The sequence below is a fragment of the Erithacus rubecula genome, assembly GCF_903797595.1.
Source record: "Erithacus rubecula genome assembly, chromosome: 3".
NCBI classification, from domain to species: domain Eukaryota; kingdom Metazoa; phylum Chordata; class Aves; order Passeriformes; family Muscicapidae; genus Erithacus; species Erithacus rubecula.
In genome coordinates, this window is record NC_136689.1 from 113,132,961 (window position 1) to 113,160,384 (window position 27,424).

Below are 27,424 nucleotides of genomic sequence, written 5' to 3' on the forward strand. Positions count from 1 at the left end.
AGTGGAGGGCAGTGAAGGTGTATCTGTTTTCTAGGTGTGCAGGTTGATGTGCCCCTGTAGCTGTGCTGTCATCTCAAATCCCTTTGGTTTAGTGGTGTGTGTGCTTCCCTGTCCCACTGTTATGTTTAAAGGGATCCAGTCCAAAGCTGTCTGAAGTCCTGAGGCTCTGCATTGCCAGTGGCTGATTGAACCCATCACTACTATGCAATTTGCATTTTAAAGCAAGCATGTGGGTGTTAAGACTTGCAATGCTTTAGATGTGAAGACATGAGCATTACCTAGAAGTACCAAGAGGGGCTGGCATTTAGTGAGGTTTTCCCATCGTGTTTCCTGACCTCTGCCCATGTTAGACAACATCCAAATGCACTGAGCAGAATTCCTGGCAGGGCTGATTTCTGTTCTTCCCCACAGAAGCCTTCACCTGAGCTGGCAGTGCTTTGATGCCCACAGCCAGGCAGCCTGTGCCCAGCCAGGGTGCAATTAAAGCTGACCCATCCCCTCTCATCCACACAGCTCTCAGCAGAGCTTTAAGGAGCAAAACTCTTGCACAGTCTGTGGCTCTGAGAAGAGGTAATTAGTGAAGGAATAGCAGTGGGAGAGTCTGCAAGGGCCAGGGAGCAATCAAAGGCAGGAAACTTTCTTCCATCCTTCTTAATATCTCCACATCTTTAAATTTCCCTGATTTCTCATATCTACCGTCTCCCCAAGACAAGTTTATCACTGAATTTGTCCTTCTCTTTGCTGTTTAGCACTGCCATGGAACTTTATTGCTCCAGTGAGCAGCTGAACCCCACACAGCTGCTTCAGCTGTCCTGATTGTATCCCCTGCCAGCTCTAGCCCCCAGCCTGCTCACTGGTGGGGCAGGGTGAGGAGCAGAAGTAACTCAGCAATAACAAAAATATTCCTGTGTATCTCAGGTTGCAATGCAAGTAACAAGAAGAGTGTATTCTATTGCCAGCTGTTAAAACCAGGTGGGGCAGTGATCCCCATCCCTCCTCCAGGGAGATATCTTCTGTTAATGGGCTATTGAGTCCCACTGTATGACTGATAAAATTACATAATCTCACTGGGAGATGTTCCACCTAGGGGGAGGAGCCAAGCATTCCCTGGAATTTGGGTTTGGAACACCACACCCAACCTTTTTCCACTGGATTTCTAGAGGAAGACCAGATCTATCTACACCACCACTGGACCTTCAGAGGTAACCTGCACCCTTCTACAGGATCACTGCTTGAACAGAACCACATCTGTCACTCCAGGAGGATGCAGCCACCATTTAATGGGACTGCCACCAACACCCTGACTGATGAGGTGTCAGCTGGTAGTCTGACTGTCAGTGGTTTTGTATTACTGCATTTTATTTTAATTTTCCTATTAAACTGTAAATTTGACCTGGGATCTCCCACTGATTTGCTTTCAAGCCAGCACACTGTGTAATCAACACTGTTTTCAGCATAAATCCAAAACAAAGCCCCATACCAGCTACCCTGGCATTAATTAAGAAAATTAATTTTATCCAATTCAAAACCAGCACAAGCACACAGACATTAGCTGACTACATATGAGGAATAAAGTGAATGTAAACAACATTTACTCTGTTCATATTCCTTACCCAGAGATTGGATGGGAAATTCTCCTTTAAAGGAATATTCTTAAACCAGTATCAGTTGCACCTGAAATTCTAAAATCCACTACAGTTACCTGTGGATAGTTTTCAGAGACTTAGCTAGAGTTTTATAGCAAAATATGCTGCATTTGTTCAAGAAAACCTTCCTCTATGCCTCAGTGTGCCACACAGCCCTATATATAAAATATACTGAAAAGAAATTCTGTATTATCTCCAAGAAATACATAATTAGGCCTGTAAAAATATGCCCACATGTTCATATCTTTCTTTTCCTCTTGTGTATTTCCTATTGCTTTTCTTACTGTCCCTAATCCAGCAAATATATGTAGATCCCATATGTCAATGGGATGCTTGTTGAAATTAAATAAAACATGTGCATGCTTGTCAAATCAACTCTAGCTTTGTAGGCTTCCCAGACTTTCAGCTGTTTCCTGGAGTCACACTGACATCCTTTATCACTGCTCCCAAAAACAGTTTAAAAAACAGGAACACTTACAAAGTGAAAAACTAGTAATTATTATTATATATAGTAAATTTTAATTATTTCCAAAATGTATTGGAATTTGTAGATGCTCATCAGCTTGCAGAAAAAATGCCTGATATTGACAAAATTTTGATTCTTGCCTTCCTCAGGCAAACTGAAAATTCTTTATATATGCATGTTTGTGGAAAGTCTTTATATAGTAGTCTTGATTTTGTTTTCTGTAAATACATAAACTGATGTTAATATTATTTGTCCTTTTCCCATTGTGTCCTGCTGTCATTCAAAAGTCTACCTTCTGTCTAAAAACTGCTCATCTTTCTCTCTTTGCCTGTCAATATTATTTCAAATTTGAGAGTGAAATAAAGCAATCATTTCAAATATTAGTATGTTCTTTTATCTTTGTCGTGGTCTCATTTTGTTCTTACTTATTAGAGGGGATATATTAAAACTTGCATAATGAAGGATTGCAGACAAGTCCATGACATTAAAGAGTGAATGGATCATTAGGCTTCCCTCTGACTTTAAGCATCTCTTAAAGTGACCAGATTTATATAACATCTGTTAACAGGACCATTAAGTAATCCACCTAGACTTGCTATTAACAGTGACTTTTATAGTTGCCTCTTGAATTAAAAATATATTTCTGGGGATCATAGTCAACTGCATTGATTAAAGCAGCTTCTGCGAGAAATTTCTTCAAAATTAAAAAAATCTAAAAAGTTAAAAATTAGTCTTAGCACCTCATGGATTTTCTTTGACATGGCAAACTTCAAATTTTCAAAAGTTACTGGACACTGTCAAATTCTTTTGATTAATCTTGTCAAAATAATTTGAGAAATTTGATTGTTATGATTATAGACTTGCCCATAGAGAGGGGATGTCAGAGAAGAAAAAAGAATCCTTGTTTTGAATTAGTCCCTTGAAAAGCTGAAAATTCCTGAGAGAACAAATAAAAACGCCTTTTTGTGTGAATGTCTGTGAGAGTTATTGAGTTTTGGGGTGGATTGGGCCCCAAATTAAATTAATCTGATTAAGATCAGGGCACAATGCACTGCTGGAGGAGATTGGTAATGCTGCCTTCTTTGACCACAGTTGGCATTTGTTCAGTGGAAAGCACTGTTGAGTCATTAATTTGTACAGATAAATATGAATATATAAATATATGCATACCATGTGTACATAAATAAAATAGACTCTATGCATATATTTATATATTTACATAAATGTATAAACTGTTTCAAGGAACCTAAAATGTCCACTCATGCCTGTAGTAAATGTGCAATGAATAATCAAATGAATTGTACTAACTGAAACCTGCTGCAGCAGATTCTCTTTTCCATAGCCATAGGTACTTCACTTCTGCTGGAAAAGGGAGGATTTCAAATTTCATCATCTGACCTTAAGGTTTCTTTAGGGACTGTCTCTCTGTTTAAAAATAAATGCTATCAAATTCCTTTTGGAGACTGTCATTGCTTCAGCAGAATGCAAATGAAGCCTGTGATTAAAGGATTGCTCTGCTAAAGCCAAGGTCATTGGCAAACAGCACCACAAAATTGAGGGACTGGCAGAAATATTATCTAATATCACAGAGAAGAAATACAGAAACGAAAGTGTAGTGAGGAAAGATATTTTTCTGGGAGCATCTTTTGCTTCTTTGAAATGAAAGCAAGTATGAAAACAAACCCCTCGCAGCTCAACTTCTGCTGCTTATTGCTTCTTGTCTCATTTTGCATTCTGAGTCTTCAGAAGAGGTTTGCTGGTGTGTGTTCTCAGTTCTTGGCAGTCTCTTAGTGGCAGGCAGCTTATCCAATGAGCTATACAGAGTTCATTCAGAAGACAGAGTGAATTAGCACATCTTACTCCTTGTTTTTTGCACACACTCTGAAACAAAAAATTGTATCTTACAAAATTTCCATGAATCATGGAGTTTAATTTATATATTCATATTCCTTACTGCCTCTTTTAAGCTATTAGGGTGCACTTGGGTCATTGTCTTTGTTGAAACATTAAAAACCAGTTGGACCTTTCCTGTCCCCTGATGGATCCATGATTGTCCAAGATGTGATGCCCAAGATGGCATGTGATGCCCTGGTTAGCTGTGATCTGAACTTGAGATACAGAAACCTTTCTTCCAGACTTCAGGACCCAGCTTTAAGAAAAATAGCAAACAGTGCAAATCACAGCACAGAGTGGAAGTGCCCAGCAGCAGAGCTCATGAGTTTTGAAATTTTCCTCTTCAGCTCACTTTCTCATAACAAGACAAACTTCCTATTGTAATTTCATGTCCCTGGGAATGAAGGCTTTAGCAAAAATGCTGAACATAACCAGACGTGTCATAAAACAAGAGTTGGCAATATCATGAACAATTGCATTGCTTTGAGCAAGCAAAGCAGAGAACACAACAGCAGCTGCTTAAACTGGCCTATTAATCTTTAAAAGAGTTCCTGGATGCAGGTAGGAGCTTTCTGGCTAGACTTAAAACAAGGAGCTACTTTCCTTGTCAGAAATTTTAATTCAAGTGAGTTTTCAAAAGACTTTTTATGGTGCTTTTTAGTGTCGTCAGAGTCTGGTACAAACCTTTAAATTTAGGACCCAGGCTCTCATGTGTTTATTTCCAACTTAGAATTTATCCCCTTGCATAGCAGGAGATGTTATGGTATTCCTACACTTGAGATGGACAAAGAACAGGACCCACCAGAAATGAAGGGAAATATTAAAATTAACTGTACTATCATTACAGCATTATATTCTTAATCATGCCTTTATCCCTGTGCTTTGTCTTTGTTCACAACCACTGTGAACAAAATATGGTTATTTGGATAATAACAAAATTAAATCCTGTTTTGACTAGAGGCTACATTGCATCTGTTCCTCATAAGGGATTATGTGGCATTTTGGCAAAAACTGTGTCCTCTATTTCCATGCATTTCCTAGTGGTGTTAGAACTAAAACTCCATGCAAGGTTTGTGATATTAGGGTATCTGTGGCACAAGACAAAGGGCTATAAAGAATTAATTATTTTAGTATGATCAACCCAGGCCAGACCTCTCCTTTTTAACTGTAGATATTTAGTTCCCATCAAAACTGCAAGTCTTCTCCATTTCATTAAGCAGTGTATTTTCTGAATGTTTAGAGACTGTAAACATGGTGAAGTACTTAGGCATATGAGTCTGATCCTGTCTGCTTTAATAAAAATATTAATAAGATTAACAAAATATTAATAAGAATAATGTAATAAGAAATATTGTATATCATATGAAATAGTGTGGAAAAGAGTTGTGGCAGCTTATTTTTGAGGCAACAAATTTAAATTTTGTGATATTTCAAACGTATGAATGACTCCATAGGGATCTCAGCAATTTTGCTCAAGACCAGCAACAACAACAAAGTTAAAATGTTCTTGCTAAGTCTTGAAATTGTTTTATGCTATAAAGTCCTTTGTCAAATGCTTGTAGATTATAAACCTTTTGGACAGAAATTTTTGTAGCCCATAATTGTAGTGTTTTCCCATTTTTATACACTAAGGTGTTTCAAGCCTTTTTTAATCTTTCCCATTTGTCTGGCCTGAGGTGTTTTCCACATTATTGGTATAGATGGCTGTATATGGCTTGCCAAAGATGTTTCTAATTTTTCATTGTGTTACATTTTGGTCCTGCCTTGCTTCTTCATTTCAGCAAAAATCAGAAATGGCTTGAGTGAGGGGGACAGCAATCTGCACAGACCCTTGGCTTTATACAAACCCTTGTCATATTCCCAGTCTTCAAAGCAGTGCTCAGAGTTTGGCATCACTCCAAATCTGCTCTTACATACCTCTGGATCATCAGAGGGAATAGGTGAGAGGAATTTTCAGACTAAGTGCTCAGCTAAATCACATGTCAAAGACTCCACTGGAGCACAACAGCTTTTCTGGGCACTGTGACTTCTTTGTGCTCATGTTGAAATTCCTATGACAAATGCTAAGACTCACATTGATCCAATCACCCTGTCTCAGCTGCTTTTTCCTTGTGTGTTGGAGCTTTTCCCTGCCATGATCTGTTATCTCTCTGGGCTGTTTCTCAGACAGAGAGTCTGCCCCAAAAGGGAGGTTGAACAAGGAAAAGATGTGGAGCTGGGATTTGAGCATGGATCTGAATATTGCCAAAGGTCAGAGCTCATCTTCAGGGGCAACAAGTTTCAAAAACAGCCCCTTGCTAGTACTCCTAGTTTCTTCTTGCAACTGATACTAAGACTGCATGAAGACAGCAGCATGCTTCTCTTGTTGACTTCTTGCTTTGTGGCTTCCTAAAGACATTCCACTGCATTTCACTTTTCTAGTAAATTTGGTAAATCTAATTTTAAAATTGCTTGCTTTGCAAAGGAGTATACACATCCCTGAGCTTGTAGCAAATGAAACAATGCGAAGAAACTATTTTTATAACATAGGTAAATCATCTGCCAAATGAATTTCCATAAGTATTATGTTCAAAATAAAATAAAATAAAATAAAATAAAATAAAATAAATCTGGCAACAACAAATCTGACAATTTCTATAGCTCAAGGAATAAAACCAGTAAAAGAAGAAGCCAGTACTTGCTAAGATTAACTCATACTACTTTTTTTTTTTTTTTTTTTTTGAGGGCTGCAGATGTGGGGGATACCTTTTGGTTAAAACATATTGTAGTGTAGATAGATTTGGAAAAAAAATAGAGTAAATCAATGTAACTTTCTAACAGTAATTATCCTTGATATGGAAATCTTTCCCTTTAGCCATGGTCTGATGCCATGATTACAGTCTGTGAATCTTTAATCTCTTTAAGTGGGAACCACGAGCCTCTAATCACACCAACCAAAAATACTTCACGTCTGTACCTCTTTTAACCATTCCCAGCCCATGATGCTGGAGTTCCCTCATTGTCTATCTCTGAAGATTTTGATACTGTGAATTTTCTTTTTTCGTGGTAATTAATTCAGATGTATCATGTTTCCTCCGGTGTAGTGTGCATTGCACAGAGATGAATTTGCTATGTCTAGTGTGATATCCAGTTCACACAAATGAATAGCCCAAACAGAGACAACCCATAAGAGCCAACTTCAATTTAAGAGTGTTCTTCATGTCATTTATTCTCCAAAGTGCTCAGGATGAGGTGAGGATGCTGATTGTATTATTATCTTGAGCAGCCTGTAATCAGCATTGTTCATTGTCCTATCCCATTAGCTGTTGAGTGGGTTACCACAATTACTGAGTGGGCTACCTTCAGCTTCTAGCTCAACAAATAGGTAACAGCCATCAGTGTAACATTGAGGCAAGAGTTTAAATCAAAAACAAGCAGGAAAAAATTAGTCAATAGTCAAAAATTGTCATCCCAATAAAGACAATGTGGGAGTTAGTGACAGTTTCCCCATTTGGAAATGGGAAATGGCCTCAGTCTTCTTCAGTATTGTCTGCCCAGGCTTTCAAAACTGTTCAGCAGTAGTGAACAAGTTGGGTGTAGGGAATTCCTTTTCTAGCATTATGCATATAAACTTCTATTACCTGTTGAGTAAGTGTTTGAAAATCTTTTCTACTCACTGCTTAGACAAAGTATGTGTAGCAAGTTAGAACAGAGCATTCTTGTTACGCTTAGAAAATGGAATGGGAATATTTAATGCCTCAGCCTAATGTCCATTTGTAATAAGCAATATAGTATGTATCAATAAAATAACAAGTGTCAGGAAGGGTTAGATACCACAGAAGCAACAATAAAGTCAAGATCTCTAACATTATGCTTTGCCAGGCCTTTGTGCTCTTTCACTTTTCTATAAAATTTCAAGTGTTGACTGCTGTTTTCTGAAAAAAGTGCTTTTTCTCCATCCTGCTCAGCTCACTGTTTTTGTTGTACTTTTCATAAGAGTGTATTTTTAAATATTAGCAAAGAACAAAAGAAATATAAAATAACATGTCATAAAGCAGAAGCATACACTGATATCTGTGGTGGTAATCATGCCACAGCATAATATTTGTTTGTTATGCAAGGCAATCTCAGTACATTGGGTTTTCTCCCTGGAGTTTCAGTGTTTTCTGTTTATTTTCTTTAAAACTAGTGATTTTAGGTGATTCTGATTTCTCATTATTTTTTGTGTTGTTGTTATAGACACTGTGTGTAAATTTTGCACAAATAAATGAAAAGAACATCATACCTGTTATTACTCTGTAGTTTTAAAATAAGCCATCTCATGCTATGATTTGTTAAATTTTACCTAGATTCACCACCTAAAAATTGAATCAAAAAAATGATAGGATGCTTTGAATCAGAAGGCACTTTCAAAGATCATCCAGACCAACCTCCCTGCTATGGGCAGGGACATCATTAGATCAGGTTGCTCAAAGCCCTGCCCAACAGAAAACATCCACTTGAAACCACATGTAGAATTTAAGCAAACATAATGAAATTAAACATTATCTCCAAGCACTTAGAAACAGAATTACTCAGACTCACAGGGATTACATCTCACCTTAAAAGAATGTATCTGCCATAGCAATGATTTCCAATAGTAATCAAAATTAATCCCTGGGCTGACAGCCAACACAAATCCTATGTGTAGTTTAAAGGCTTAAAAAGCTGTAGGCAGTTAAGTGGGACTCTACATCAGTGAAGTATGATTATGGGGCTGTTCCTATATTCAGGAGTAAACTTCTTATCGTAGATTGGAGCATTGCTTTAATGCTGACTAAAGAAAGGAGGAGTAGGAGAGGGGATTTCACTTCCCTGTGTCGCTTTCCCAAGTCTCACCATTTTCCTGGAAAACCTGTTACCTGTGATCTGCCCCCTCTCTGTTCATGGTGTCTGTCTGAGAGGTCATCTGCTGAGGAAGTATAGTTTATCTGCTGGTGTATGGAATTAAGGTCAAGATATATGCTCAGAAGAGAGCAATTTCCATCCATGATTGAAATTTCAACTGTTAAATAAATGCCAGCTGGGTTAGTTGGAAGGACAACTTGGTTTCTCTTGTACAGAGCCTTAAATTGCCTTGAAGCAACATTTTTTCTAAGCAATAACCATTTGAATTGTTACTTGCTGATGATTAAACATTTTATATAATTTTTTTTTAATATGAAAATTGGAAGATGGTAAATGATCTATTGAAAAACTTCAGGCATCTGCTTGTACTTTCTGAAAATTCTTAACTTTCATTAAATGTAGAACTGAAAATAAGCCACTTGGGCAGCAGCTTTTCCAGCATGCTCAGGGTTTCCAAGCTGTGAATTTACAAATACCAAAACACTCTCAGGAGTTCACTGATATTTAAAACCTGTACATCCCAGCAAAGAGACTTTGAATTTTCTATGGCTCTGTAAATAACTATAAAGATACAGGTTAATTTTTTTTTAACGCTTGTTGCATTTGACTCACTTTACAGATTAAGAATCTCCAAGTAGTTAGAGAGAAGTGTTTCAGCTGCTAAAAAAAAAAAAAAAGCAAAAATTGATTTTTCCTGTTGTCAGGCTTCTTTTTTATTGATTGGCAGCTTAACATTTATCAGCTTGAACAGTTATGGCTGCCATTTTATGAAGTGATATTTCAGAGGTCAAGCTAATGCACCAAGTGGTTTTGTTTACATTTCTAAAACTGATCCTTGCTGGGCCATCATTATCTGCTTTTACTTGCTTTGAGAGCTCAGGATGCAAGACACAAAGGGAAAAGTAATTGTGAAAATCTCCTCTTTTAGACTTTGTCCAGAATTTATGAATAAGAATTTAATTTTTAAAAGGTAGCAAGTTCCTGTGATGACTTTTTGTGGAGGTTTTTTTTGTTTGTTTGGGTTTTTTGGCTGTTTCCTTCTTACCTGAATCACCAGCAGCCTTAAAACATGACCATCAACTTTGTAATCACATCAAGAGCCACACATAACAGTGTTCCAGAAATGAAAGATGCTATTTATAAGGGGTTTGTACTGTTCACATGCCAAAATCTTAGATTTTGTATGTGTTGGCAAAATTCTTCAAGCTGTTTCCCTATGGAATTTTGTCATTGGCCTTGAACTATTCATGTATGCACACAGTAATAGGATATACTGTTAAAAACATGAAAAAAAAATAAAGGATAAATAAACTCTCAAGAGCAAAGGAAGCTGTGACACCAACACCAACACCATGGACATCACAAGTTATTCCATAGTTGTGATAACAAAGTGTTACTTCACAATATTTGGTACACACTAACCCACCAATCCATATTCCTTCCCAAGCCCTTCAAAGGGTGTCTGAAATAGGCTAGATTGGATATGTGTGTGTTGCTTGACAACTGGTATTTCTTAGAGTTGACAGTTTTTAAAAGCACTTGATAACACTGCAATCTCTGGCATTGTTGTGCAAAGAAAGGCCCGGCTGTTTCCTGTGACTCTATGTTTATGATTATGTTTTCATTAAACTGAGTTGTCTGTCAGCTTCTTATTTCACAAGTTGTTTTCATGTTGCAGCTGAAAATTTTCTAAACCAGTATCAAGGATTGACATGCAAAGTCAAAAGACAAATGCCTCGTCAACTCAAAATAATGCATCTGAAAATCTAGCAACTCTATATTTAAAGGGTAAAAAATTTGTGAAGAAAAAACCTGCTGATCACAAAGGCAGATTTCTTACTGATAACTAGGATATAGATAGGATGTCAGGATTTGATTCCCTTGCTAATTTTCTGGTGTGGCCAGAATAAAGGCAATTAACAAAGGAAAATAACAAATTAACTACTTCTGCAACTGGAATCTTGACCAAATTTCCCTTTGGTCACAGTGGAAGTAAATGGCCACAGACAGGACATATTTGTGGGATGCAAAGAGAAAATTGGTGCCATGGCAGTGCTTACAAAGTATCATGTGTGGAAGTCAGGCGTATTTTGTGGGTATATAGCTGACAATTTTACAGACTTTTTTTTACTTGGAGCTCAGAATGGGAACACAGAAACATAAATCTGAATGAATTATTTAAAGTATCAATATAACTCAACTCTCATTTATCTCTAGTGAGGAGGGTTGGTGGTTTTTTTTGCATTTAAATGGCATTCATTCGACTTAAGTGTTTTTTATTTACACATGACCTAAAGACCCAAATCTTTTGTTAATTCAAATTAAGTTTCCTATTTGTACTTCATAGTTAAGCTGTTAGAAAATCTTTAGTACATTAGTAGGCTATTTTCACCACTTCAACTGGAAGTGGTATGTTTACTAAAATGCACAGACTTTATACATCCTATGTGGGTTAGAGTGCTACCAGTGCTCATCTGGGAAGGTTTAATATCTGATCAGGAGGATGATTTGAGTGAAGAGAGCTTACTGCTTTTATTTTAAACCCAGATCAGTTCACAAATGTAGGTTCTTTCACTAAATTGAGAAGTTTGTAATCTGGGTAAGGGGCAAAGGGAAGAAAAGATAGCAGGGTGCTTGGCTGGAGACATCTCATTTGAATCTGATGATGGAAATCATCAGATATGATGTAGATTTGATTTTGGCTGTCTCCAGTACCATGGGATAAAACTGTCTCTGTTGTCAGTTATAAAAGAAACAACAAAAAAAGAGTTCTTAAGTGACACTCTAACCAAGTAACATCAAAATTGCTTTTCAGGCTGTAAGTCCAAGGAAACGTGTTTGTATAGTATGTGGTAAGATTGTTCTTATACCAGGCAATAGTTCCTGTGCACAACTACAAAATAATCAATGAATGTTTGCAATTTCCTTTCTCCACTTTAACGTTCTACTTTCATCCTAGATTTACTGGGGTGAGGATTAAGGATAATTATCTCATTACCTTTATAACAGATCTTATATTTCTCCTTTCTTTACCTTAAAAACAGAAGGTCAAATGTGTTCACACTTTCTCCCTGCCTCTTGTAGGAAACAGATCTCATGACCTTCAACATCTCGATGCACCGCTCCTGGTGGCGGGAGCACGGCCCCGGCTGCATACGAAGGGTGGTGCGACCTTCTTCCCCTGGCATCCTGGAGGATTACTCCTACGTCTCTGTCACAGGCTGCATCATTGATTTCCAGTACCTGGAGGTCATCCACAGTGCTATCCAAATACTCCTCTCTGTAAGTTTGCCTTTCTTTTCATACTGGGATTCCATCGGTCCTTTCACACACGACCTGCTGCTGTTCAGTGTCCTGGAAAGGGGGTGTGGTGGCTGATGGACAGCTGCAGAGAGTTTTAATTGTGTTTTGGATTAGAGAATTATGTACGTGTTATTAAAATTTGCACTGTTCTTTTCTTTATTTATATCTCATAAAGTTCTGTACATGCATAGTACCCATTCTGGCCATAGCTTGGATTGGTGGAAATTAACTTGAATTACCTCTCATTCATTGAGATACAGAGCAAAGCAAAGCAGACTTGCTTTAACTTGTCCAAAGTTAATTTGTCTAAACCTATCTGAGGTTCACAATCAACGTCTCCATTTATTTAGCCCTGATTACAAATCTATTTTACATTATATGTATCTAAGTTTCTTCCCAGACTCAGCTATGGATTAATCCTTGAAAAAGGTTAGAAATATATTAGGAATTAAAGTATGTGTTCATATTAATCCATGTTATTTTTTATCTTCTTGAACTCTGCATTATCAGAACACTCTACCTCCACTGCCCACATTTGTTGTAACACCAGTCAAAAAATGCAATTACAGAAGAAGAGCCTGCAGTGCAGGGAAGTGCTGGGACTGGATGAGTTGTCTTGGGAGCAACAGCCCAGTCTTGGCCACAGTTTTTCCTCAATCTGCTTGTGATTAACAGGTTGTTTGACATGAGCTGTGTGTGATATGCTAGGAGGGGTAGCTCTTTCTCTTCACAGCTGTGTGTAGTGCATTGTAACAGGCTGACCCTAAGGGGTTGCACATAGGATTGATCAGCCAGCATGTCCAGACCTATCTTGAGAACATGAATACTCATGGCTCATGGTCCTAACCATGGCCACCAGGGCCTGTTAGACAGTGGGAGAAGCAGTGCAGTCTGCAGTCCACACTGCTGGTCAGGTGAGCTACCTGGTCTGAGCAGCCAGAAGGGATGCATATTTCTGGTCTGTTCAGTATTTCAAGTGTTTTACTAGCAATCTGGTTTATACTACCACTTGTGAAACAAATTGCATCTGTGAAATAAATCCCATTTTTTAATTTAAAATTATTTTTCAATTTCAGTTTTTACATTTTTTCAGCATAAGGGCATTTCTCTTTCAAAAGAAAATAAAAGAAATTGGTATATGTGGTTGCATATATAATTCTGTCCAGCTGCCTAAAAGTTCAAGATAATTCCCCTCTGGTACTAAATGCCTTTTGTAAAATGCCAAGTGCTTTTTCCTTACCACTCCTTTTAGTCAAACTTTGGATAAACTTGTACATCTGTGATTAATGAACTTGCACTTGATGATCCAGGCTAAAGTTAGTGCACTTGGTTTGCACACCAGTGAAATCACCTGCACCTACACAAGATGTGTCTCTTATCCTGGTCTATCAGCTTCTCAGGGACATCAGAACAACTGCACAAGCCTTCTCCTGGCCATCCTCAAGCCAAAGACTTTGAGTCAGGATCTTTCCCAGTGAAAATAAAATTATTTGAAGTAGTTTAAAAGGAGAAAACCATAAATATTCCAAACAAATGTATATGTTAAAATCTCTTCTAGTACTTTTTGTGATTATCAACAAATCTAGAATTCAATGGAAATACAGCTAGTTGTTGATCAGAGGAAGATTTTTCTTTTGCACTTTTCAGTTCACTACAGCTCTGTCAAATGGCAGGAACACAAATATTAGAATATTAGAATAAATAAAATTAATATACATAAATTTAAAGAAATGAAAATTTTAAAATATAGAAATTCTGTAATAATTATAAAGCATAAGATGTAACTGGTCTTCCTTTCTTAAGAAATGACTTCTGTGCTGGATTAAATAAAAATTCAAAATTTAATTTAACTTGAAAATTAAATATGTGGCAGGAACTTATAAGGCATGACTGTGAGTTAAATAGTCGTCAGTTTCAGACACTGTTTTGATTGATATAAACAATGCTAAAATTAAAATACTGTATGGAAAATAAGGTTTTCCTCCAGTTTTACTATCTTGCTATGCCATCTGTGGCATTTATGATTAACATACCATGAATCTGAATTTGAGTTTCCATTCTGAATTGTAATTTAGGCTTGTTTCATGTACTGTTACATAAGACAGAAGTCACCACCTGAATTATCAAATAATTTGCAGTTTCATTCCATTTTCTGAATACTAGTGACTTGAGGAAGTTCCCATTTGTTTTGGATGCATAACTGCTTTCCTAATTGGGTACCAATTTCAGTTGTTGGTTAAAACATCATTTAGGTTGTCTTTTCAAAGGACTGGGGAACTGCAGATCATAAAATCATTCTTTTTACCTTTCCTGGTAGCTAGTCCCAAAAGCAGGATATTCCTTTTTGAACCTTACAACCTACTTAAATTTCATAACATTTTTATGTAGCAATAGTAACGTAACAAACCATTTTACAGTGTAACAAAAAACTTTATTGGCATAACAAATCATTTTATCATGCTAACCTTTGTCCAAATGAGCGGGAATGCAAACACTTCCATTTGGTAGGGAGTGAGAGCCTCTGGAACAAGAAACATCTCTGGGGGTAAGTATTGGATACCTGTCGAGATATGTAACTCACTAGCAGCATTTTTGAAAGGTGACTTTTTTTTTTTTTGGACTTGCATAAAGATTTTTTATATGCATAGGATGCTGCAGCTATGACTGCATTAAACCCTGCTTCAGGAAATAAGCTTGACAGTCATTTATTTAATTTTAACACAGTAAAGCTATTTTTGTATCTGCTTTATAGTTATTTCTCAAAAAAATATTTTTATTGGTGAAACAGTAACTTTGTATCTCATTCTGATTCTAGGTGCCTATTTAAGTGATTGGTAGTTGAAGATGTTAAACATTTCTTTAAATTGAGGGAAAATCAAGAGATTTGATTCTGATTTGATTATGAGAGAATTAGATTAATAATAAAGAATAACTGTAGTTGAATTTTGCATTTAAGATCTATATTTATTTGATGTAGGGCATATATTTGACTAATAAATTCTTCTGCACAACACCTTTAAAATGCAAGGCAGATCATCATTACAGAAACCTCGATTTTCAGAGAACAAATTAATAATACAGTCAAAATGGTGCCAGCATCTTTGAGAAAGACACTTCATGCAATTTTTGTTGTTATTTGAAAACAGATCATGCACACTGAGGGTATTAAATGACAGATAGACACTGACTTCAATAGTTTGAACATTAAAAAGTTCTCCAAGTTATTGCAGAGAGATTTGTGTTAGACCCAGAGCCCAATATGGCATTAACACAGTGCAGCACAAAGCCCCAAGCCAGGGTTCACTGTGCTAGCTCTGGAATTAGCAGCCACATAACTTCATCAGTGCTGAAGAAGCAAAATTAATACATTTTGGCAGAGCAATGGGCTGACACAACTAGATGCCTCTGGGCCAGGAAATGTTATTTTCTTTCTATGCTGTTTGGCACAAGGTGAAGTTAGTTTTCCTCCCATTCTCATCACTGTATAGAAGGACAACCTAAAATCTAGACCACTGAAAGAAGGGGGGAAGCAAAGGAAGTGAAAGCTCTAAGCCTAAAAACTTGCAAAACATAGAAGTTCTTTGGCATGTTGAGGCAAATTCAGGGTATTGTTAAGGAAGCTTCTGGTTTGCTTTGTGGAGGTCCCTCTGTTACCTCTCATAAGTGTCAATTATTGTAACCCTCAGGCTGCCTGCTGGACCTACAGAGGAGGAACAGTCAGAAAAAAGCACCCAAATCCTCTGCTGCAGAGTCACGTGTAAATTCAGACAGAGATGTGATATAGGGAGATTAACAATACTGAAATTTTTCCATTGTGAAGTAAAAAGCAGTGAGCATATCTGCCTAAGGTAAAGTTATCAGTGGGAAATAGCTTATCACATACACTGGCAAGCACAAAATATACATTAAAGTAGAAAAATACAATACTTTCTGCAGAATATAATGAAGTTGTAATATGAGAAATAGAAGAAAAAGCACTCCTGGTAGCCAAACTGGGAACTGGATCCTGTAGTCACTGTGAGCAGTCACCATCTACTAAACTGTATGTCCCAAAAAGATGCCTTCCCATGAATTTATAAATGCTGTATGGTTTCCCTAGAGGCAACAGGCTTCTAGAGCAGCTTCCAGCAGAGTCTGAATGCTCAGTAACATGTCTACCACTAGGACAAAAACTGCAACCTCTGTATCACAGAATCACATGTGGGAGTGGGCCTCTGAAGCTCACCTGATCCAGCCCTGCTCACACTCAGTTGGGCCCACCCAGAGCAGCCTTCCCAGGACTGTGTCCAAACAGCTCCTGAGTATCTCCAAGGAAGGAGACTCCACAGCCTCCCTGTGCTTTGGCTTGGTAACCCTCACACTGCAAAGGAGTGTTTTCTGATGCTCAAAGGGAACCTCTGTGTTCCAGTTTGTGCCCATTGCCCTGGTCCTGGCACTGGCACCACTGGGAAGAGCCAGGCTCCATCCTCATTACCCCTCCATTCAGAGCTGCAGGTGAGGCTCCAGCAGGGCTGAGCAGAGGGGCAGGATCACCACCCATCATCTGCTGGCAGTACTTTGTCCAATACAGCCCAAGCTCTTTCTTCATTTTCCGTACAAATGGTCCCTACCTGCTCAAAAGATTCATAATTAATGATATAAATTATTGCTAAACATTTTAAAAATCGACTTGTTAGTATTCTTAGATTTGTTATCCACACATTTGCGGGGTTATCATGCTTTAATTCACCAGGTATGATTATTTCAAATATTTAGAGTTTTCATTACTATTATTATTATTGTTCATAATAATCATTTGTGTCATAATGATCATTGCATCCTCTTGTTTATGAGGACTCTATTCCTCTCTTTCCTCACAGTTTCTGATGTTCTTAATCTCTATTCTTCTCTCTAGTACACACAGGCATCATATCCATAGGGAAATTATAAGCAAGGATCTGACTTAATTTCTGAATATCTGCCACCAGTCAGTGCCTCATACTGACTCCATGCAATTGTCTTGCTTTGTGGATTATTTCTGCCCTGCTGTCTTCAAAGAATCTGACAAATGTTGATTGTTTGACATAGGAATTAATTATGATATTTGGTAGACTTAAGTGTTTTTTTATCATCAAAATAAAATAGAATTTAATTTAAAAAGGTATTTAGCACAACAGACATTAAAATGGAGGTTATGAGTTTTGTGTAAATAATTAATCAAGGAAAACACTGTGACTACTGAGCTACAGAGAGACTAAGATCATGGTCTGTGCTGGAGTGGCTTAATGTATTTCAGGTCATTGACCAAGCTTTTACTACTGACCCATAAATTTGAATGCTTTTTTGGGTTGTTTTGGACGGCTTTACCACTATCCCTGATGTTTAGGTTAATTTCTCTATGCCACTGGGAAAGCTCCAGGAATTGCTCCAAAAGAGATTGCAGAGCAGCTTTTGCTCCTGCCTTCATTCAGCCAGAGCTGCAGTTTGGTTCATATTTATTTAAAAGTAGCAAAAGCTTTAATGATATCAATATATAATGTGGCTCCTCTGGGACACTGCAGCAGCCCTTTTTTTCCTGTTAGTTATGGCCCTGCTATTTTTATAATTGGACAGAAAAGAATGGGAAGAAGCATATCATGTATGTTGTTCTCCAAATAAAATCCCTGTAGGGGCTGACACCAGTGCTCAGGCAGGTTCCTTGCTCTCATTCTGTTTCTTTAGTGGCATGTGATTGATTAAGAAAGCCAGTCAACATCCACATGTGATAAAAAAGCATGAGGCAATTTAGAGTTAAGGGCTACATGAGTAATTATAGTTGTCCTGAATATATTCCATATTTTCTTCAATTTTAGTTTGCACCCTTTCCACATTTTTTGTTTAGAAAACAGTTTGTCTTCTTTTTGATAATAAATGATTGCACAAGTGGTGCAGAAAATTAACTTTTTTCATTGTCTGCAGAGCTGAACTTCAGCATTTCTTTAATAAAGGGTATGAAAGATGCCTGTTCTTCACCACAGACATCATCATAATCATCATCACAACAGCAAAAATAAACCCAAAAAACAGTCAGGGGCAGTTGTCTCTTGGCCATGTGAATAGAGAGTTAAGATGAGCTGTTGGCTTCTCACAGATTTATTTGTAAGTTTAGTGAGATCACCAGATTATTGAAAATCAGAAGAATTTTGTCAGCCTCAGCAATATTACTGAGGAGTTGCCAGTCTCTGAAAGAGACTGCAAAGAAGCTATAGAGTCTTGTTCTAATTTGCCTTTACCTCCAATGCTTTGTTGTGGTTATTTTATTTGTGTTATGATCTATGCCTTGTGCAACTCTTCCTGTGTAGTGTTGCATACAGCCCACTTCACCTTTGCCATTATCAAGCCTTTAGTGTTAGAAAATATAACCAAGAGAAAGAAAAATATTGAGACTGTATCTGCACTAACATTCTAGAAATGGCCTCATTCTTTCTTGCTAGGTTCAGTTAGACCTTATTATTCATGGTAGTGTGTAGGTACTAAAATACACAAGTATATTTGTCTAATTACCAGTCTGGGTCAATAAAACAGCTATGTGAGACAGGATTTAGATAAATCTGTGGTTTTTCCTCTCAGCTGTCAATCCAGGGATGTCTGCTTTTTCATGCAGCTCATTTAAAAGGAACTGAGAACTGTGATATTAGAGCTGCTGGCATTTTCATTCACTGAATGTTATCATAAGGATTTGTGAAAAAGACTGGGCCAACTTCTGCAGCAGAGCTGGCTGAGACTGAGGGGATAGCAGGCAACAGTTCAAGCATTAACAATATGGAAGTGCCCTCACCTTGACAGCTAATCTACACAAGAATTTAACTGTTCTACATATTTTCTGGTACTTGATATAGAGTTGTTTGCCATTTTACACAACAATGAAAATTACTGTGACAATTTCTGAATTGTCAAAAATGTTGGAAGAATTCTGTGCAGGAATTCTGAAATACTTTTATTTACACAGAAGTGTTTATAGTAAAACTTGATTGATTATTTTAATTTTTATGGAGCTCATTAATATTTTAGTGCAAATTGTGCAGAAGAACTGAAAGTAAATGGGAGATTTAGAAAATAGTTGGTTTTCTCTCTTCAACCTCTGCCCATAATTGCCATGCCCATGGCAGAAACAATGCAATAGACTAAATGTCTGCAACTCACTTACTGCAATTCTCAGACAGTTACCTTCATTCTGATTCATTTTGGTTCATTTGACTTTGTTTCTGAAGTTAGCTTAAAATTAAGTTTCTGATTTAATTTCTGAACTAGCACTGAGCAGGGAACTGCAGCAGCACAGTGCACAGTAAACGTGGTGATCACAGATTCCAGCACAAGTGAGATCTCTGCAAATAAGCAGGAGAGGTGGTGAAAGAGGTAAAGAGAGGTTAAAGTGCCTCAGCAAACTTGTGTGCCTGCATGCTGTCTTTGGAGCTGAGCAGGATGCTGAATGTTGCACTGGAATTTGGAAATTATAAGAGAATAAAGTGAAAAGTGTAACAGAGATTGCCAATCTATATATATATATATTTTTTTTTAGAGAACATGGAAATCAAACAATTTTCATTAAGAAAAGTGGAAGCAGTATTTCCTTTGAATTTTAGGGATATTTTCTTGACTGTATCATTGGAAGCAATTAACTCTTTGATGAGCTACCAGGACACCAAAGATCCTGGAAATTCAGAAAGCCAGAGCATATTGTTTCTAAGATGTTTGTCTTCATGCCTCCCAGGACACTCATGAGCTTTCAACAGCCTGTGGGAATCAGTGCATGATAGTTTACTTGGAAGGTGGAATAGAAATTGTACCTGTCTGCCAAGCTGCAATTCAGTGCAAAGAGCTCTGCTGCATCAGGTCTTGTCCAGCTGTGAAGCTGGCAAACCAACCAAGGAAATTAACTTCTTCTCTAGGCTAAGAGTTCACATGGTGATTGACAGCACTGGATAGGCTTGACCTTACTGATTTTGTTTTCTTTTTCCAAAGAATACAGTTCCCTAATTGACTTTTAAGTAAAGTTATTTTGCTCTTTTACTGACTCCTTAGCCTGCACATGTAGTGTAAAAGACAGGCAAAGCAGAGGTGAGCCTCCCACTGCAGTCTTGCTGAGCAGTAAATATGTGCTCACTCCTGCTCAGCAGCATGACTCTTTCTGCATATTGCAGTTGGTACCCATGTGTTCAGACTTCCTTATGTGGGGGAAAGATATCCACTGATTAAAACCCATCTCTGTGTGAGCTTCCACTGACAGGACATTTTTCTTTTAATCATGTATTAAATCCACAGCCTAGCTCTTCCATTAAAATTTGTTGCCTGGATGTGACCTGACTGCAGAAAGAATTCTTCTTTTCTCTCAAATGCAGTCCCCAGTGATGTGCAATGCTCTCTGTTTTTTTTCCTATGGAAATAGGAGAAGCTAGGGGAGGATTTCACTAAACAAACACTGAAGCAACCCATACTCCTCAAGATTTGAGGAAATTATTTGATTTTCACTGGAAAAAGAAGTCAAGGTGCATATGTGCTCATAGAACTACTTGTTCTCAGAACTCCTTACAGAAAGACAGATGAGGTTTTCTAGGAAAATATATTTGTACAGGAAGGTTGCAGTGCAGAGTAAGTTTTAAAAGCCCAGTGTTCTGCAAATGTTGCCCTCATAGCTTTTGTAGCTAAGTCTTCTTGCCCAAATTCAGTAATAAATATGTTCATCTTGTGACCGTTCTTTGTTTGCTATCTAGTATTATGGAAACTGTTAAAAATATAACTTTTTCCTTTATATTCTTCAAAGCAGAACAGGGATCCCACCAGAAGGTGTGAAGTCTAGCCCAGGATGTGCTTTCCCCTGTTGCACCCATGTTGGTGACAGGTTTGACTAGAGGGTGGGGTGTTAAGGGGTTTGTTAAGAAGCTGTTCAATACTTTTCCATAAATTCTTATCTCCTTTCAGCTCTCCTGTGTAAGGTGCTGGGCATGGAGAGAGCCCAGTTCATGCCAAATCCTTGGACATATTGTGTAAGGAAAGGCACTGAGCTGCAGCAGTGATGCTGGTGCTGTTCTTCTGCAGCTTCTGAGCCTGCCGAAAGACATGGGTGTCACAGCACTCCCCATTCACAGATCAGGTGTGTGAATAGCTCCATGGGGAGGAAGGAAAGCAGGGGGGGATCATAGCCCACAAGACAAGGTGCCAGGGAGCAAAGTTTGGGTGCCACTGCAATATCAATGTACCATGGGAGACTAATAAAATGTTTGTCCATGACTGCAGTCAAGAAATATGTTGATAAAAACCTAAGAAGTGATGCTTTACACTACCACAGTAGAGGTTACATAGGTTACACTAGTTACCTAGTGATTTTGCCTTTCTTTGAGTTTTTCAGTGGTTCTCTAACTTGCCTAAGTTGGACACTTTTAATGCACTTGTATAGAACAAAAGAAGTGAGTCTTGTCATCAAAAGAAAAACAACAGAGATGAGAAGGACAGATTGTGTGAGGATATGTCTAGGAATAAATAATTATAAGGATTTTTGTGTACTCTGAAAGTTCAGAATAGGTAGACACTGAGTGAAATGGATGCTTGAGGCACCATTTGCTGTGTTTTGATATCTAAATAGGTAAAATTGCTTGTGGTCTTGAAAGGGAGACTGATGTAAATTGCTTTAAGTTTGTAAGTTTTTATGTGGTGTCAATAACAGTTCTGAAAGGTCAAAATCATCTTAAGGTAGAAGCCTGAGAAGCAAATTTCTTTTCAACCATATAGAAGCTAAAGTTGAAACAATTGTCCCAAGGGAAGGAGAAGAATGATGAATAATGGTGTTGTTCCATAATGCTGATGTTTGTATGAAAATGATAATTGAATAAATCAGGTGTTGTGAAAGACATCTGCTGGATCTCTCTGAATCTATGCTGTAAGAAAAGATTTTTCAAAAACTCATTCCCAGTCATGTGAGACTTTCTAGCTTAACTTTCCATTACCTCCTATGTAAATTATTGCTATGTAGATTAATTGATAATCATTGTGTATGACAGTAAAAAGTGATAGGTAATTAAGCAACCTCTTAAAAGCACATAATCATTTCCATTTTTACTTGTGATTTATTTCACTTATTTTTATCTTGTTACTTAACTTATAATGTACCTGATATCTTCACACACATAAATATATAATATAAAAAAAATCTATTTTATTTTAATAGTAAATTAAAATATAAAGATCAACATAGAAAACAAGAATTACATCCTGGTCAATTACACCAGACAGTTTGAGTGCTTATTCAAGTAATATGCTGATTCCCAGAAAGGGTTTTCAAGAGTGGAGTCCTGTGGGTGTTTGAAATATCTTCTTCATTGCCTGGAGGTTTTTTTTTACAAATTTAATCTTCTTGGTATCTCTTATCACTAATGGCCAGGGATTTCCAACTTTCCCTCCCTGGATACTGAGTTTTTACTTAGGCAAGCAGGAGTGAACTGGAAAGTGTTTCATTATTACTTCTCCCTTTCCTCTTCCTGGGATCAGGAATCCTCTTCCTGATTCTACCAGGAACCTCACATAAAGATGCTCTCCCCAAATCAGCCCACCAAGGAGCTGAGTCTAGGACACAACTGGACTGCAAGCTTTGTACTTCCTTTACTTCTCCATTTTATGTTCCTATTTTCTCTGCCACTTGCACAGTGAGATCTGGCTTAACTATGAAGAGAGACATCTTTTCCTTCCCTGCCATGACTCTGTAATTGCTTTAGGCAACTGAAATCAACTTTCTGCATGTTTTGTTATGGGTACAAATGTCCAAGAGTGGGAGTGAGTTACAGAAATCCATGCCATTTCCCACTACAGTCCTCACACATAAGAGGCCATGCTGGAAGGCATAGTTGCATTTTCTTTTACTCTGCTGTTGATTTCTCTCTTCTTTTGTATCTGCTTATCTTGTTTTGCCTGAAAATGGTCTTAGGCCTAATTAACAATAACAGATACCCCAGACCACCTTACTTACTTTAGAAAGCAACTTTAATGCTCTTCCTTAAATTTTCAAATAGAGAAGAGGATTACTTCTTGAGAAAAAGAAAGCACACAAATTTACTAAGGCCATCTACTTCAGCTTCCCCAGTAAATATATTTCAAAATTCCCTTTTCCACCCAAAATGCAGGACAGCATCTGGGATGTATGTGTCATGTCCCATGGTCCCTACATAAGGTCATGGGGTTTTAGTTTCATGGAGTCATAGAATAGTTTGGGTTGGAAAGGACTTTAAAGGGCACCACTGATATCAGCGTCATGCCACCAAGCTTTAACAAGTGGTGCAATTTATCAATAGACCATCTGGAATAGATGATCTTTCTTCCAAGCAGAAAGCTTAATAGATACAATTTTAAAAATTGGTGATTTTCTTGAGAAATATTTCTATTTTCTATTTTTTTTGCCTTAGCTTTTTTATTTTCTTGTGCAAATCATATACAGTGGTGTAAAGATGGTACTTCAACCAGGGCTTGTTCTACCACAGAGTTTGTCTGCTTTTTTTAACCATGGAACTTTTTCTAATGCAAGCTAGAATATTAATATAAATTATATTGATATGATACAATGTTTAATTATATATTATTATTATCATATTATATATAATTAATAATGGTAATTTTATAACTCTCCCTAGCAATCTTATCTAATTACAATACATTTTAAGGCATTAGACACCAAAGAAAAAAAGCACAAAAATACTTCAGAATATTTTTAATCTGCACATCTTTCCACTGGCAGCTAAAATAGATTATGAAAGTCCTAAAAAGAACAGTTTGCCATTCCCCTCCAATGCTCTGCTTTCTGTATTGATCACACTTATTAGAGGATGTCCTCATGCTTAAAACACTCAGTGTGCATTGCAGGATTTCAGTATCCCTGTCTGGACCAATGAACCCAACAGAGCCAGAAAATAAATTTGAGCATCATCCTCTGTTTTCCCCATTGTGTGTGCATATTACTATCGTGTCTTTCATAGGGTCATAGAGTCCTGTGTGCTGCACATTTTGTCCAGAAGGATATTGTGACAGAAGATACCAAAAGCATCACTGAAATGTGAAAAGGCCACATTGGCCACCAATGGTAGCCCCAGCACAGGTCAGGGATTATGGCCAGGAGCCTGGCCACAGGGTCCACCCTGTTTGTCTGTGCTGGGAGAGAGAGGAAAGCATATGTGCTGAGGTGTGAGCCAAGGCAGACACACCTCTTACCCTGGGGCAGCTGGGATTCTGCCTTGCCCCTTTTTATTTACTCCTGCCATATCATCCATGGATGCAAGAGTGCTGTGGAGTTTATTTGCTTGGGTTTTCTGTGATTCAATGTCACAAATGGGATATTTCTATGCTGTTTGTGCCTGATGGAGTCACAAAAGTTGTTTAAGGTTTGGGATTCTTTGGTCTTTTCTGATTCCTCTTCCCCTGTTTTCCACACTGCCTGTCTGGTTTTTATTGCCCAGCATAAAGAGGCTGCACTGACCAGTTGTGAGATTACACACAGCCCCATATTAATGAGAATTCATACTTCACCACCAGGAATTCCTGAGGAAATGTGCTCAATTTCACAGGAACACAGCTGCCTGGTACCATGCCCACAATTTAATACAAAATCTTCAGCTCCTTTATCAAACATGGGGGGATGCCAAATTTACTCATGTAATAGAGTGCTTGAAAGAGTGAGGTGTTTGCTTTTGGTTTTAAGCCTTTCAAAAATTCTTCTTTCTTTAATGATTTGTGGGTTTTGTCCACAGACAGTGGATATGGGACTCCATAGGAGGTCTGCAGGCAAAAATGATAAATAATGTTGTAGTCTCTTAGGGGCTTGTTTCTACATGATGTGGAATTGGCAGATTATCATACCTCCAGGCTAAGAATATTTTGTAGTTATTGGTGTTTTCTCCTTTGGTCTGTTTCAGTCTAGAGGTGCTGCTTGAAAATAGCTGATGTGGGAGTTTCTTTTTCATAGGGGAGTAATGCATTTTTATTAAAATATTGTAAACTAACACCACTAAAGCTACCTTTTTCACTGGAAATAATTACAATGTAATAAATGGAAATATACACTTGTAAAGCTGATGTGTGTGGAAAAAAAAAAGTCCCTAGGTGCTCATTGATAAAGAATTTATGTAGAAAATGATAAATAAGGAGAAGATTGTGTAGACTTTGCAGTTTCCAGGACTCTCACATATTTCCTAGCAATTTTATTGAACCTACAGCACTCGTTGCAATAGACAGTGTGTTTCTAGACACCCAATTTTCTGTAGGGTTTTACAGAGGGAATGAAAAGAGTATTCCCTCTGGTAAGGAGGAGTGAATCCACACATTAGCTATGTAGGGTGCCAGATTTCATGAAAGACCAAAGGAGTATCATCAGCATATATTTATTTCTAATTACATATTTAACTGCATATCAAGTCATATGAGGAAATAATGTAATCTGGAAAACAGCTTAATTCACTTAAAGCTCTCCTAAATTGAATATATTTTGCTGTTTGAAATGCTTTGAATAGAAATGACATTGAAAAGTTCTTGATCTTTAAACTCTTCCAAATCAGCTCCTTTGCTTTCATATTAATATTCTTGACCTCTTTCTTGGGGTTGAAAGACTTTCAGCAGAAGAACTTTACCTTTTGGAGTCTCCTTTGGAGCCTGAGCAGAAATTCAAAAATTTCAAGGAGGGAATGAAGAAAATTGCCAGATGAAGAGACACTGGACTTCTCTGCCCCCTGTCATCTGGAAATGTTTTTTCATTGAATGAAGGCATTTTACAATTTCAGTTATTTCTTTCCTCCCTTGAGCAAGTCACCTCAGGCACCACATCATTCCACAAAGCCAGCAGACAGGTGATATGAGACTGGGGACAGACTGCCTGCTCTCAGCCCCATTTTTCACTCTCAGGGATCAGAATAGGTAGAAACATCCTGCAGCTTGGGAGCCTGACCCTGCTTTTACTGACACCTGCATTGCAGACTGATTGACAGCAACTGTCTCATGCACCAGAAACAATTCCTTTCCTCTGGCTGCTCCTGCTTCAACACCAACACCTGCTCCACAGATTAGGAGCCTTCTGATCTACAGAGGAAGAATTTTTGGACATGGTGGAGATTGATGACTTTCATCTGGTGAGAAATTGAAGCACTTTATCGTGAAGAGTAAGGGAAAGAGACACAGTAAATAGAAATATCCTCAAATGAGTTGGAATCTTGGTAACTTACACTGGTTCAGATGAGTTGGACTGCTGAGGAGGGTTGTACAGAAATTTTTCAGAGAAGAAAGTATGAGCTTTGATTTGCCTTTTACTTGAGCAAAATTAAATATGCAAACAAAGCAAGTGGGATGTGGGATTATCTGTAGAGCTTTGAAGTGGCAGTTGGAGTGTGTCCATTCTTATGATCCTACATATTCAAAACAATAAAGATAAAAGTAATGCTTTACATAGAACATCATCTGTGCCTTTAGCATATGCGAAGACTTTGACTTGAAAAGTTTTGCACATTTCCATGGTGAATTAACCCTTTTTTTTTTTTTTTTTTTTTTTTTTTGTCAGATTGGCTTTCATTTGAGGAAACAGAGGCTCTTGAAAATGAAAGTACATCTGCACAGTACAGGCTTCCTTTCCCACTGCTTTCATCTCTTATTTTTCAGTTTCTAATTTGTGGCTGAAATCAGCATTTCAGTCCCTGGCTCAGTTTATGATTTTCTGATAAAAGAGAACTTTCAACAGCAAATAAACTGAATACTGGGGAACAAGTAGAAAAAAAATTACAAAAATACAAAACACATTTAGGGCTGAGCTTGACTGTTTACATCTGTCAGAAATAGCAGACCTTGCCAATTGCCCCAGTTACAAATATGTTAAATTGAAACTCAATGCCTACACCTGAGCCATATTCATTCTGAACATAAAATAGAGTAATAAAAAGCAAATGCAGTATTCCTTTTTGAAAATGTAGAGTTAAGTTGTTTTTTGTGAATTTGCTGTACTTGGTGATAGAATCCCTATCAGGAGCAAAAATCTAGGGTGTACATTTATAATATATTGATTTGCCCTTACAGAACACATTTATGTGAATATAAACTATACAGTGTATAGTTTTGTCCTTGAAGAATACAAGCACTTCTGATCTGTATAATACCAGGTCCCTGGGCATTTGCAGTCTTACATTGCCAAGTTCAAATTCTAGGTGCTTCAAGGAGCTCAAGAAGAAATTTGAAAACCAAGAAAGTGTTTTGTAATTGTGTTCCATTGGACAGACAA

General features: G+C 37.6%; 1 protein-coding gene across 3 annotated transcripts in view; it reads left to right on the forward strand.

Moving 5' to 3' along the window:
* The window catches only part of NKAIN3 (sodium/potassium transporting ATPase interacting 3), a 347,132-nt gene that overhangs the window by 249,077 nt on the left and 70,631 nt on the right, over window positions 1-27,424 (forward strand). For all 3 annotated transcript variants that reach the window (XM_079301831.1, XM_079301830.1, XM_079301832.1), the window contains exon 4: window positions 11,956-12,153. In XM_079301831.1, coding sequence (XP_079157957.1) covers window positions 11,956-12,153 — 198 coding nt within the window. The remainder of the gene's footprint in view (window positions 1-11,955; window positions 12,154-27,424) is intronic.